The sequence below is a fragment of the Salmo trutta genome, chromosome 10 (genome assembly GCF_901001165.1).
Source record: "Salmo trutta chromosome 10, fSalTru1.1, whole genome shotgun sequence".
Taxonomy (NCBI): Eukaryota; Metazoa; Chordata; class Actinopteri; order Salmoniformes; family Salmonidae; genus Salmo; species Salmo trutta.
Genome location: NC_042966.1, coordinates 29,190,809 through 29,204,079, shown reverse-complemented (window position 1 = coordinate 29,204,079; position 13,271 = coordinate 29,190,809). Strand labels below are relative to the sequence as shown.

Here is a 13,271-nt window from a genome sequence, read left to right as displayed (position 1 = left end):
ATGTGGTGATTGACAGAGTCGAAAGCCTTGGCCAGGTCGATGAATACAGCTGCACAGTATTGTCTCTTATCAATGGCGGTTATGATGTCATTTAGGACCTTGAGCGTGGCTGAGGTGCACCCGTGACCAGCTCGGAAACCAGATTGCATAGCGGAGAAGGTACGGTGGGATTCAAAATGGTCGGTGATCTGTTTGTTAACTTGGCTTTCGAAGACCTTAGAAAGGCAGGGTAGGATAGATATAGGTCTGTAGCAGTTTGGGCCTAGAGTGTCTCCCCCTTTGAAGAGGGGGATGACCGCGGCAGCTTTCCAATCTTTGGGGATCTCAGACGATACGAAAGAGAGGTTGAACAGGCTTGTAATAGGGGTTGGAACAATTTCGGCAGATGATTTTAGGAAGAGAGGGTCCAGATTGTCTTGCCCTGCTGATTTGTAGGGGTCCAGATTTTGCAGCTCTTTCAGAACATCAGCTATCTGGATTTGGGTGAAGGAGAAATGGGGGAGGCTTGGGCAAGTTGCAGTGAGGGGTGCAGGGCTGTTGACCGGGGTCGGGGTAGCCAGGTGGAAAGCATGGCCAGCCGTAGAAAAATGCTTATTGAAATTCTCGATTATCGCAGATTTATCGGTGGTGACAGTGTTTCCTAGCCTCAGAGTTCTGTCTTACTATCCAGGTCTGTACCCAAACAATTCGAGCTCCTACTTCTAAAAATTAATCTTTCCAGAAACAAGTCTCTCACCGTTGCCACTTGCTATAGACCACCCTCTGTCCCCAGCTGTGCCCTCGACACCATATGTGAATTGATTGCCCCCCATCTATCTTCTGAGCTTGTGCTGCTAGGTGACCTAAACTGGGACATGCTTAACACCCCGGCCATCCTACAATCTAAGCTTGATGCCCTCAACCTCACACAACTTATCAATGAACCTACCAGATATAACCCCAAATCCATAAACACGGCCACCAGCCTTCCCTGTAGCTCAGTTGGTAGAGCATGGTGTTTGCAACGCATGGTGTGTGCAACGCCAGGGTTATGGGTTCGATTCCCACGGGGGGCCGGCACAGAAAAAAAAATGTATGAAATGAAATGTATGCATTCACTACTGTAAGTCGCTCTGGATAAGAGCGTCTGCTAAATGACTAAAATGTAAAATGTCAAATGTAGATATCATCCTAACTAACTTGCCCTCCAAATACCTCTGCTGTTTTCAACCAAGATCTCAGCGATCACTGCCTCATTGCCTGCATCCGTAATGGGTCTGCGATCAAACGACCACCCCTCATCACTGTCAAACGCTCCCTAAAACACTTCTGCGAGCAGGCCTTTCTAATCGACCTGGCCGGGGTATCCTGGAATGACATCGACCTCATCCCGACAGTAGAGGATGCCTGGTTGTTCTTTAAAAGTGCCTTCCTCACCATCTTAAATAAGCATGCCCCATTCAAAAAATGTAGAACCAGGATTAGATATAGCCCTTGGTTCACTCCAGACCTGTCTGCCCTTGACCAGTACAAAAACACCCTGTGGCGTACTGCATTAGCATCAAATAGCCCCCGTGATATGCAACTTTTCAGGGAAGTTAGGAACTAATATACACAGGCAGTTAGGAAAGCTAAGGCTAGCTTTTTTAAACAGAAATTTGTATCCTGCAGTACAAACTCTAAAAAGTTATGGGACACTGTAAAGTCCATGGAGAATAAGAGCACCTCCTTCCAGCTACCCACTGCTCTGAGGCTAGGAAACACTGTAACAACCGATAAATCCACTATAATTAATTTCAATAAGCATTTCTCTACAGCTGGCCATGCTTTCCACCTGGCTACCCCTATCCCGGTCAACTGCCTGGCACCCTCCACAGCAACCCGCCCAAGCTCCCACCATTTCTCCTTCACCCATATCCAGATAGCTGATGTTCTGAAAGAGCTGCAAAATCTGGACCCCTACAAATCAGCCGAGCTAGACAATCTGGACCCTCTCTTTCTAAAATGATCTGCCGAAATTATTGCAACCCCTATTACTAGCCTGTTCAACCTCTTTCGTATTGTCTGATATTCCCAAAGATTGGAAAGCTGCCGCGGTCATCCCCCTCTTCAAAGGGGGAGACACTCTAGACCAAACTGCTACAGACCTATATCTATCCTACCCTGCATCTCTAAGGTCTTCGAAAGCCAAGATAACAAACAGATTACCGACCATTTTGAATCACACCGTACCTTCTCCGCTATGCAATTTGGTTTCAGAGCCGGTCATGGGTGCACCTCAGCCACGCTCAAGGTCCTTAACGATATCATAACCGCCATCGATAAGAGACATTACTGTGCAGCTGTATTCATCAACCTGGCCAAGGCTTTCGACTCTGTCAATCACCACATTCTTATTGTCAGACTCAACAGCCTTGGTTTCTCAAATGATTGCCTCGCCTGGTTCACCAACTACTTCTCTGATAGAGTTCAGTGTGTCAAATCGGAGGGACTGTTCTCTGGACCTCTGGCAGTCTCTATGGGGGTGCCACAAGGTTCAATTCTCGGACCAACTCTCTTCTCTGTATACATCAATGATGTCGCTCTTGCTGCTGGTGATTCTCTGATCCACCGCTACGCAGACGACACCATTCTGTATACTTCTGGCCCTTCTTTGGACACTGTTAACTAACCTCCAGACGAGCTTCAATGCCATACAACTCTCCTTCCGTGGCCTCCAACTGTTCTTAAACGCAAATAAAACTAAATGCATGCTATTCAACCGATCATTGCCCGCACCTGCCCGCCCAACCAGCATCACTACTCTGGACGGCTCTGACTTAGAATACGTGGATAACTACAAATACCTAGGTGTCTGGCTAGACTGTAAACTCTCCTTCCAGACTCATATTAAGCATCTCCAATCCAAAAATAAATCTAGAATCGGCTTCCTATTTTGCAACAAAGCATCCTTCACTCATGCTGCCAAACATACCCTCGTAAAACTGACCATCCTACCGATCCTCGACTTCGGCGATGTCATCTATAAAATAGCCTCCAACACTCTACTCAACAAACTGGATGCAGTCTATCACAGTGCCATCCGTTTTGTCACCAAAGCCCCATACACTACCCACCATTGCGACCTATACGTTCTCGTTGGCTGGCCCTCACTTCATACTCGTCTCCAAACCCACTGGCTCCAGGTCATCTACAAGTCTCTGCTAGGTAAAGCCCCGCCTTTTCTCAGCTCGCTGGTCACCATAGCAGCACTCACTCGTAGCACGCGCTCCAGCAGGTATATCTCACTGGTCACCCCCAAAGCCAATTCCTCCTTTGGTCGCCTTTCCTTCCAGTTCTCTGCTGCCAATGATTGGAACAAACTGCAAAAATCTCTGAAGCTGGAGATTCCCATCTCCCTCACTAGCTTTAAGCACCAGCTGTCAGAGCAGCTCACAGATCACTGCACCTGTTCATAGATGGGCTGTATACAGATGGGCTATCTACCTCATCCCCATACTGTATTTATTTATTTATTCTGCTCCTTTTGCACTCCAGTATCTTTACTTGCACATCCATCTTTTGCACATCTACCATTCCAGTGTTTAATTGCCATATTGTAATTACTTTGCCACCATGGCCTATTTATTGTCTTAATTCCCTTATTTGACCTAATTTGCACTCACTGTATATAGACTTTTTGTTTTCTTTTTTTCTACTGTATTATTGACTGTATGTTTTGTTCATTCCATGTGTAACTCTGTGTTGTATGTGTCTAACTGCTATGCTTTATCTTGGCCAGGTCGCAGTTGCAAATGAGAACTTGTTCTCAACTAGCCTACCTGGTTAAATAAAGGTGAAATAAAAAAAAGTGCAGTGGGCAGCTGGGAGGAGGTGCTCATATTCTCCATGGACTTTACAGTGTCCCAGAACTTTTTGGAGTTAGTGTTACAGGATGCAAATTTCTGTTTGAAAATGCTAGCCTTTGCTTTCCTAACTGCCTGTGTGTATTGGTTCCTAACTTCCCTGAAAAGTTGCATATCGCGGGGGCTATTCGATGCTAATGCAGTACGCCACAGGATGTTTTTGTGCTGGTCAAGGGCAGTCAGGTCTGGAGTGAACCAAGGGCTATATCTGTTCCTGGTTCTACATTTTTTTGAATGGTGCATGCTTATTTAACATGGTGAGGAAAGCACTTTTAAAGAACAACCAGGCGTCCTCTACTGTCGGAATGAGGTCAATATCCTTCCAGGATACCCGGGCCAGGTTGATTAGAAAGGCCTGCTCGCTGAAGTGTTTTAGGGAGCGTTTGACAGTGATGAGGGGTGGTCGTTTGACCGCAGACCCATTACGGACGCAGGCAATGAGGCAGTGATCGCTGAGATCCTGGTTGAGGACAGCAGAGGTGTATTTAGAGGGCAGGTTGGTCAGGATGATATCTATGAGGGTGCATGTGTTTACGGATTTGGGGTTGTACCTGGTTCATTGATAATTTGTGTGAGATTGAGAGCATCAAGCTTAGATTGTAGGATGGCCGGGGTGTTAAGCATGTCCCAGTTTAGGTCACCTAGCAGCACGAGCTCTGAAGATAGATGGGGGGCAATCAACTCGCATATGGTGTCCAGGGCACAGCTGGGGGCAGAAGGTGGTCTATAGCAAGCGGCAACGGTAAGAGACTTGTTTCTGGAGAGGTGGATTTTTAAAAGTAGAAGCTCAAATTGTTTGGGCACAGACCTGGATAGTAAGACGGAACTCTGCAGGCTATCCCTGAAGTAGATTGCAACGCCGCCCCCTTTGGCAGTTATATCTTGTCGGAAAATGTTATAGTTAGGGATGGAAATCTCAGGGTTTTTGGTGGTCTTCCTAAACCAGGATTCAGACACGGCTAGGACATCCGGGTTGACAGAGTGTGCTAGGGCAGTGAATAAAACAAACTTAGGGAGGAGGCTTCTAATGTTAACATGCATGAAACCAAGGCTTTTACGGTTACAGAAGTCAACAAATGAGTGCGCCTGGGGAATGGGAGTGGACCTAGGCACCGCCCCCACCATCTCTCTCTAACCTCAATGCTCTACCTCTCTAACCCCTGACTCTCTATTTCTCTCTACCCTCCACAATCTTTCTCTCCCTAATATTTCCCTCTTTCTCATCTTCTTCCAGGTGATCAACAACGGCCCCAGCAGGCTCCCTGGCTCCATAGTGGACATCAGGATCCCCAACCGGCTGGCTGGAAATGGGGCTGACATGTTCCTCATCATGGACTCACAGGTCTGTCTGTCTGTCTGTCTGTCTGTCTGTCTGTCTGTCTGTCTGTCTGTCTGTCTGTCTGTCTGTCTGTCTGTCTGTCTGTCTGTCTGTCTGTCTGTCTGTCTGTCTGTCTGTCTGTCTGTCTGTCTGTCTGTCTGTCTGTCTGTCTGTCTGTCTGTCTGTCTGTCTGTCTGTCAACTAACCAACCAACCATCTGGCTTGCAAAAGGGCAGACATGTTCCATAGGTGTGTACCTCAGTCTGGCCTACCTATCTGCCAACAACAGTCTATTTACCTGTCCATCCATCTGTCCAAATTATTGACCGGTATCCACATTATTTACCGATCCATCCGTCCAAAAGCAGTCTTTCAATCAAATTCAATGAATCCGATTCATGTATAAGGCCCTTTTTACATCAGCAGATGCCACAAAGTGCTTTACACCAAAGGCGTCCGCATGCTTCCCAGCCAAAACAGTTTGTGCATATATTATAGCCCTATTGGGACAGTTTTACTGGGGCAGCTCAGGTAATGGAATTATGTGCATGAGCACAAATCACCACATCCGTCATTTTAGTCCTGTCTGAATCTGCCATGTCAGCCATTTTTACTTGGCAGGAAGGTTATTTGCCCAGCCCTAAAAACCTAGTGTTTTTCAGAAAACTCCCAGGTCCTCTGATAATACTTATCCTATGTGAATCATCATTCCTGTGTTTTAAGGGATATTACAGAGTTTAACAGGTGCTGCACCCAGTTTGGGTAAGAACATGGGAACAAATTGATGCTTAAAACAAAGTGCTATGCACATAGCCGACTGATTATTGATCTGTTTTTTCACATATCAACTTTCCTAGTGCCATACTTCTCTTTTAAAAGATGAAGTGGACGATATTGTGCTAATGAATTGATAACTTGCCAAATACGTCAGGTAATTAAATGTCTGCGTAGGTTGAAGGAAGAGAATTGATATGCAGTATTATTTTGACTGAAGGCCATCAGGCCAGTATTAGGCTATCCCTAGACATTTGAAATATCTTCTCGCCTAGAGAGCCTCCAGGCGTCCGTCATAGCGGTCAATTTTGAATGAGGAAAACAAATTATTACAGGGGCAGTTTGGTAAAACTAATCCCATCCGAATTGTCCACTGGAAAAACGGACATGCTGGGGTAATAATTACATAAACAACGTTCTATAGTAATTCTAGTCCTGAGCAAATAGGGCTCATGATGGTATTTTGTGATGTTTTTATTTGTTTTGGACTTCGGTAAGGTTTTTTTTTCACACATTCTTTCTCGAGGCAAGCCAAGGTCAGTTCGACGGTGATTGGTCAGCAGTAGGGATTCTTCAATAAAGTATTTTTTTGTCATTAAATGAGAGATGACTCGTTTTCATGCACAATTTGTTATTGAGAAATACTGCACTAAACATCTTAGTTAGATGTAAAATTGCGTGACAGATCTCCTCGGCAAAAACGTCAAAATGCATGACATATTTCTTGAGTTTAATTCTAACAATTTTGAGGAAGTTTATATTGGCTATGTCATCTCAAAGTGGACGAAGAGTACTATTGGTGCTTTCTTTCAAATTTTTCAAGTAAAGGGCTTTTAAGGGACTATGCAAGCACATTAGTTTGGTTTGCCTACTCAAGTTCAGCTAGGCACCAGCCGAACTGAAGCATGCTAATGCCTTAACCGAGCCTGGACTTCAAAGGGCAAGCAAAAGGCTAGTGAAACACTTCCTAGAAGGAAGATATCTAGACAAGAACCAGGCTCAGAGGGGAGACCCATAACATTATTTCGCTGTCTATATGTCCAACAGCAGTCTCCCCACACTATTTACCCATTCGCCCAAACATCAGTACCTCTGGCGTTATTTATTGGTTTATCAACCTACAGGCCATCCACATCCTTTGTTGCCTTTATCCTACTGAATGAAGTCTATCACTCTTGTTCGCCTTCATGGCTGAGTGCTCTGGATCCACAGTAGCAAACACTTTAATACAAGCTGCTAGTTTATCTGTCTCGGGTCATGGAACACAGGACCTGTTAGAACAGTGCGAGGCACCAATTGAGGCCCCCCCAAAAATCTATAAAGGGGAAAGAAATGTTGATACAGCTTCTATAGCTAGCCTGGCTGGGAGACCATTTTGTTTCAGAACAACAGTGTCTCATTTAGGCTGAGAAACTCCATACCCTCAGTGGGTGTGTGTTATCATAACCCCTGCATATAGGTAGATCAGGGGAGAGCTCAACCTGTTAATTGTGTTGACTGTGTGAATGGGAGGACTGGAGCAGAGACTGCAGACCGTATCCCACCCTGCGTCACCACATCTGGAATCACTTGGATGGATCAGATAGCTTGCATGGAACTAACGGGGAGATGGAGGGGGGGAAAGGGGGGTAATGGGACACCTGCAGATCATTCTACTATTCTATAACATCCCCAACGTAGATTTGGAGTCACAGCGATCAGAAATTGGGGCCCTGGTCAAAAGTACTGCACTACATAGGTGAATAGGGTGCCATTTTGGATACACCCTTTGTCTGTGTTAACACTGTCTGAATATGTAGTCTCTCTGTCCTATAGGGATAAGGAGAGGTCATTTTACAGTGAGATGTTCTCCTTATACTGTATTTCAGCGTGACAGACATCTATTAACAGACAAAATAAACATGCAAAAAAACTTGCCGCATTGCGGTTTGTTTGATTTCCAGTCATGATCTTATATTCACCCTAACATGTATTGATTTCAGTGTAAAAAAACAACAAGGTAACCCTTTATTTAGGAGCTCGGTTTAAGATTATACTTACCTGGGATTTGATTGGTATTAACTAAGAATCTGGTAGCAATGGATACAAAATAAATAAACATAATTGGTTAATTAGTCCAACACCTGTCTGGCACCAAATGGTGGGCTACACACTGACACCAGAAACAACATTATTTTTCATGTACAATAATGATGCAGTTGTAAAACAAAACCAGCTTATGAGAGTCAACAATGTCTTTATTGATATAATGTATCACAGCAAAATGAGCTGTGGTCCTTACTCTAGGGAAACTAAACATGCCATCAATCTATTCAGAATTCCATACCATTAAATTCTCTTCCAGCAGGGAGTCTCTCTCCTCTCTCGTTCTCTATCCTCTCTCGTTCTCTCTTGTTCTCTCTCTCCTCTTTTTCTCTCTTTTTCTCTCTCCTCTCTCGTTCTCTCTCCTCTCTTTCTCTCTCCTCTCTTTCTCTCTTTTTCTCTCTCCTCTCTCTTTCTCTCTCTCCTCTCGTTCTCTCTCCTCTCTCTTTCTCCTCTCTTTCTCTCTCCTCTTTTTCTCTCTTTTTCTCTCTCCTCTCTCTTTCTCCTCTCTTTCTCTCTCCTCTTTCTCTCTCTTTCTCTCTCATTCTCTCTTTCTATCTCATTCTCTCATTCTCTCTCGCCTCTCTCTTTCTATCTCTCTCTCTCTCTCTCATCTAACAGATAGAGTTAAACTTAGCCCACTGTATGAATCATATTGTCTGTCCAAATGGCATCCTATTCCCAACAAAGTAGTGCCCTATATAGGGAACAGAGTGCCATTTGGGACACAAGCATGACTCTTTCTCAGGCAGTGGATTGAAGTAACAAAAACACAGGAAACCCTGGACAGTTAAGCCCAAAGTCATAAAAGTGTAGCGATTGTAGATAGTATAAAATAGTGCTGTGAAGGGGTAGAGAGGAGAGAGGTAGTGGGTGGTATAAAACAGACAATGGAGAGGTTATAGGACACTTCCCCTTCTGGATGAGAGAGAGGGCGAGGTTGTGTGTGTGTGAGAGAAAAGGAGGGTGGGGTCGGGGAGAGAAGGAGAGAGAGAGACAGTGCTTAGAGAGAGACAGAGGGAGAAAAAGAGGGATAGTAGAGTGCGAGAAATGGTTGGGGAGGGAGGGCGAAAGAGCGACAAAGAGAGAGATATGGGGGTAGAGAGGGAGAGGCAGAGGAAAGGGTAAGCAGAGAGAGGAAAGGTGAAGTGTTCCCTGGGGGTATGGTTGGTGGTGATAAACCACCCTGGCTCTAAATCACTCCATATGGGAAACCTGTCGGAGCGGTGCCGTCTGTCGCTTTCTACCCCCACCTCCTGCTCTCCTGCTCTCCTGCTGGGGGACAGAACTTCCTCTCAACCCCTAAGACCCATAATCCTGGGACATTGGCAGGAGTAGCTGTCAGTAGGCCTGATAGACAGGCTTGCGTCCCAAATGGCACCCTACTCTCTATATAATGTACTAAATTTGACCAGAGCCCTTGGGCCCTGGTCAAAACTAGTGCACTATATAGGAAGTAGGCTCCCATTTGGGACAGAGACAGTCTCCACATTCACACTCTCAACCTCACACCCTGGGGACCCCTACAAGCTGAAGGCCGAGTCCGATGAACCAGAGTCAGACTTTTCTCATCACTCACCAACAGTCCCACAGGCACCCAGTCCTTGTACTTTTAAAACAAGTAAAAATCATGTTAAACCAATAAACATATTGTTAAACCTTGAACATTATGAGAAATATATTTGTATCAGCATCAGTGGGTCTTAAAAATAACATCATTGGGCTCTCAGGAGAGTCCTCTGTTATTACTTACTTGTAAAATGTGTATATTGTTGAACAATTCTGAGATATTTCTCTCTCCAACTCCTATTCTCCCTCTCCTCCCTCAACCTCCCCCTCCTCTCTCCCCCTCTCCCTCCATCTCCCCAGGTGGCGGAGGGGCGAGGGAACTGCACCCCCCACAGGAACCCCCAGCCCTGTACCATCCCGCAGGACAGAGAGAATATCTTCCACACCATCTTCGCCTTCTTCACCAAGTCTGGCCGCAGGGTCCTGGTAAATAAACACACACGCATACAGAGAGAAACACACACACATAGACACAGAGAGAGAAACACACACACACACATAGGCACAAAGAGAGAAACAAACACACACACACGCATACAGAGAGAAATATATACACACCACACACACACACACACACACACACACATAGACACAGAGAGAGAAACACACACACATATATAGACACAGAGAGAGAAACACACACACACATAGGCACAGAGAGAAAGTTGCACACACAGATGCACTCATGCAAACATACAGACACACACATACAGAGAGAGGGAGGTTCATGCACGCACGCACCTTTGAACACACACACAGACAGATGCATGCACACACACTTTCACACACACTTGGGACAGTCACAGTCAGTGGAGTTTTAGGGTTCACTGAAGGTGTTTCCCCTGCTGATGTATGATGTGTGTTGTAGTGTAACAACTGTTCATCTCTCTCTCCTTTCTTTCCCTCTCTCTCTCCCCCTTCTCTCTCTCAATCCCTATCCTTCCTCTCTCTCTCTCTCATCTCGCTCACTCATTCCCCCTCTCTCTGTCTCTCTGCCTCATCTCTCTGTCCAACAGGATTGTGACCGGCCAGGGAGAGCATGTTTAACCATCTCATGTGCGCTGGGCTCCCAGACCAAAGAGGATGCTATCAGTATAGATGTGAAACTTCTACTAAACACAGAGATACTGAATCGGGTACGCACATGATTATTACATTGTTGTTACATGGTTATTACATATTATTATATGTTACATGGTTATTACATATTATTATATGTTACATGGTTATTACATATTATTATATGTTACATGGTTATTACATAGTATTACATTGTTACATGGTTATTACATAGTATTACATTGTTACATGGTTATTACATATTATTACATTGTTACATGGTTATTACATAGTATTACATTGTTACATGGTTATTACATATTATTACATTGTTACATGGTTATTACATATTATTACATTGTTACATGGTTATTACATATTACATTTTTACATGGTTATTACATATTACATTATTGTTACATGGTTGTTACATGGTTTACATATTACATTATTGTTACATGGTGGTTACATTATTGTTACATGGTTGTTACATGGTTGTTACATGGTTACTGTACATGGTTATTACACAAGTATATTGGTATTCCATTATGGATCTGAAGGAAGTTGTATTAAACCCCCGCCCACCTCCCCCTTCTCCTCACACACCTACAGGACAGCTCGTCGTTGATCCAGTTCGTGACGAGGGGTAACGTGAGAGTGGACGGGAGGGCCATGGAGGTACCAGAGGGCCTATCAGAAGACACTTCAGTAAGAACATCACTCACACAGATGTATTACTGCAAAGCACTTTACAGTATGTGTGACCCAATCAGCATGTTTGAGGGGATCAGTTTCAGCATGTAGTAGACACAACATGATGTCAGTGAGACAGCCTGTTTAATACCATTCTGTGCTGTACCTCAGCCAGCCGTGAGGGGTGAATCTAGAAGCTGAATCTTGATTTAAGCCTGGGGAGCAGCTGGTGGGAGGAAACCAGCTCAACCTGGATGTCATGGGGGTTGTATTTTGGGGCGGTGAGTCCTCAAGGACAGCAGGGTAGCAGACACACACATGCATACAGACTCACACAGGGCAGCAGGCCTCTGCGTTGAGTGATTGAATGTGCCTGTGGACCAGTGGAATGAAGTGACGAGCGCTCGGCATTCCCTCATCCCAGATCCTCTCAGCTGATTACATTGATGACCTCCAGGCCCCAGTTCGTAGCTCCATCTCCTGACGTAGGTTCCTGTTCTCCCTCGGGGTGCAGCGGTCTTGGTTTATCTTTACTGCGATGAGGCCCTTTTCCCAGCAAGCCTGCTACTTATCAACAGCTGACAAGATTTAGTTTATCTCTCCGTGCCATGCAAACAGGCCCTGGTAAATGATGGGAGAACAAAATAACGTGTGAGTTATAAAGCTCAGAAATAGAAGACTCGCCTTAAATGGTTCCTTAAGTTTTAGTACCTGTAGGCGTAGACATTTTTTCAACGTTGTTAGCACAGCACAAACTCAGCTGGAGTCAGTCAGAGTACAGATCAGAATGTAACATACGTTTCCATTGCACACACGCAAGTGATTTGGCATTCGTAATGACAGAAGGTAGAATTCCACAATAGATTTTTTTACAAATGTGGGAAAGCGTTCAGGAGGAGTGACAGTTCAAGAAGATTTATCCTAGTCATCTTCTTGGTCTCTGTCTTCTCTGTCTCGGTTGTTCGGCCGGTGTTGCGTTTTTCATGCCACATTTGCATCCTTAAATCCCATGAGGACTGGAGTCTCACACGATGAAACACTCTTGATAACGCTGCGTACGCATCCAAAATGGCACCCTATTCCATATATAGTGCTAGTACTTTTGATCACAAAAGTAGTGCACGATATCAGGAATAGGGTGCCATTTGGGACGTAACCTGACAGTATTCTTAACGGAACACGTTACAGTTTAAAGAGGTGAAATTCTTCCATATTTCATGGTCATTTTCCTTTTCGCTATGCACCATATATTCCAGTTGGAATGGTGTGTTATTGTGGAAGCCTGATGTCTAGGATGGAGGGATAGTAGAGGGGTTTCCCATCTTCAACCCAGACCTGGGTTCAAACACTATCGCTGATCTTTCTTCCATATTTTGAGCGTTTGCTCTAGCCTGCCTGGAGTGTCAGATGGGCGAGCTTTGCAGTTTTGGAGATCTTCTGTTGGTCCATTAAGCCAGGCAAGCTCAATCAAGCACAGACACAAACACACACACACACACTGTCTGGTCGCCACCTATAGTAATGTGTGTGTGTGCGCACGCGTGTGTGTGAGACCACGTCTCCCCTCCAGAGACAGTATTTAGGCTTACCCCCTCTCTGGCCTTGGAGGTTGGCACTTAGCTAAATTATGAAGAGTTAAGTCAACTAAGGATTTTGTCAGAGTAAACACAGATAATTTAGTGGGTCATTGTGAATTAATGTCCTGGGAAGCAGGCAAAAATGACTTAGACCTATAATTTATAGTGGGATCAGACTGTCTGTTTGTTCAGACTGAGAATGTTTATGAAGTTCTCCTTTGAATTTAACAAACCAGTTCTCTTAAATTCATAAATGAGCTGACTATACAGTAGTTTCAATGTTGTTTTAAAATCTCATGTCATATACACTGAAAT

General features: G+C 44.7%; 1 protein-coding gene across 1 annotated transcript in view; it reads left to right on the top strand.

Moving 5' to 3' along the window:
* Positions 1 to 13,271, top strand: part of itga9 (integrin, alpha 9) — a 136,914-nt gene that overhangs the window by 116,582 nt on the left and 7,061 nt on the right. The window contains exons 23-26 of the mRNA XM_029765253.1: positions 5,119 to 5,226; positions 9,928 to 10,053; positions 10,644 to 10,763; positions 11,299 to 11,394. Coding sequence (XP_029621113.1) covers positions 5,119 to 5,226; positions 9,928 to 10,053; positions 10,644 to 10,763; positions 11,299 to 11,394 — 450 coding nt within the window. The remainder of the gene's footprint in view (positions 1 to 5,118; positions 5,227 to 9,927; positions 10,054 to 10,643; positions 10,764 to 11,298; positions 11,395 to 13,271) is intronic.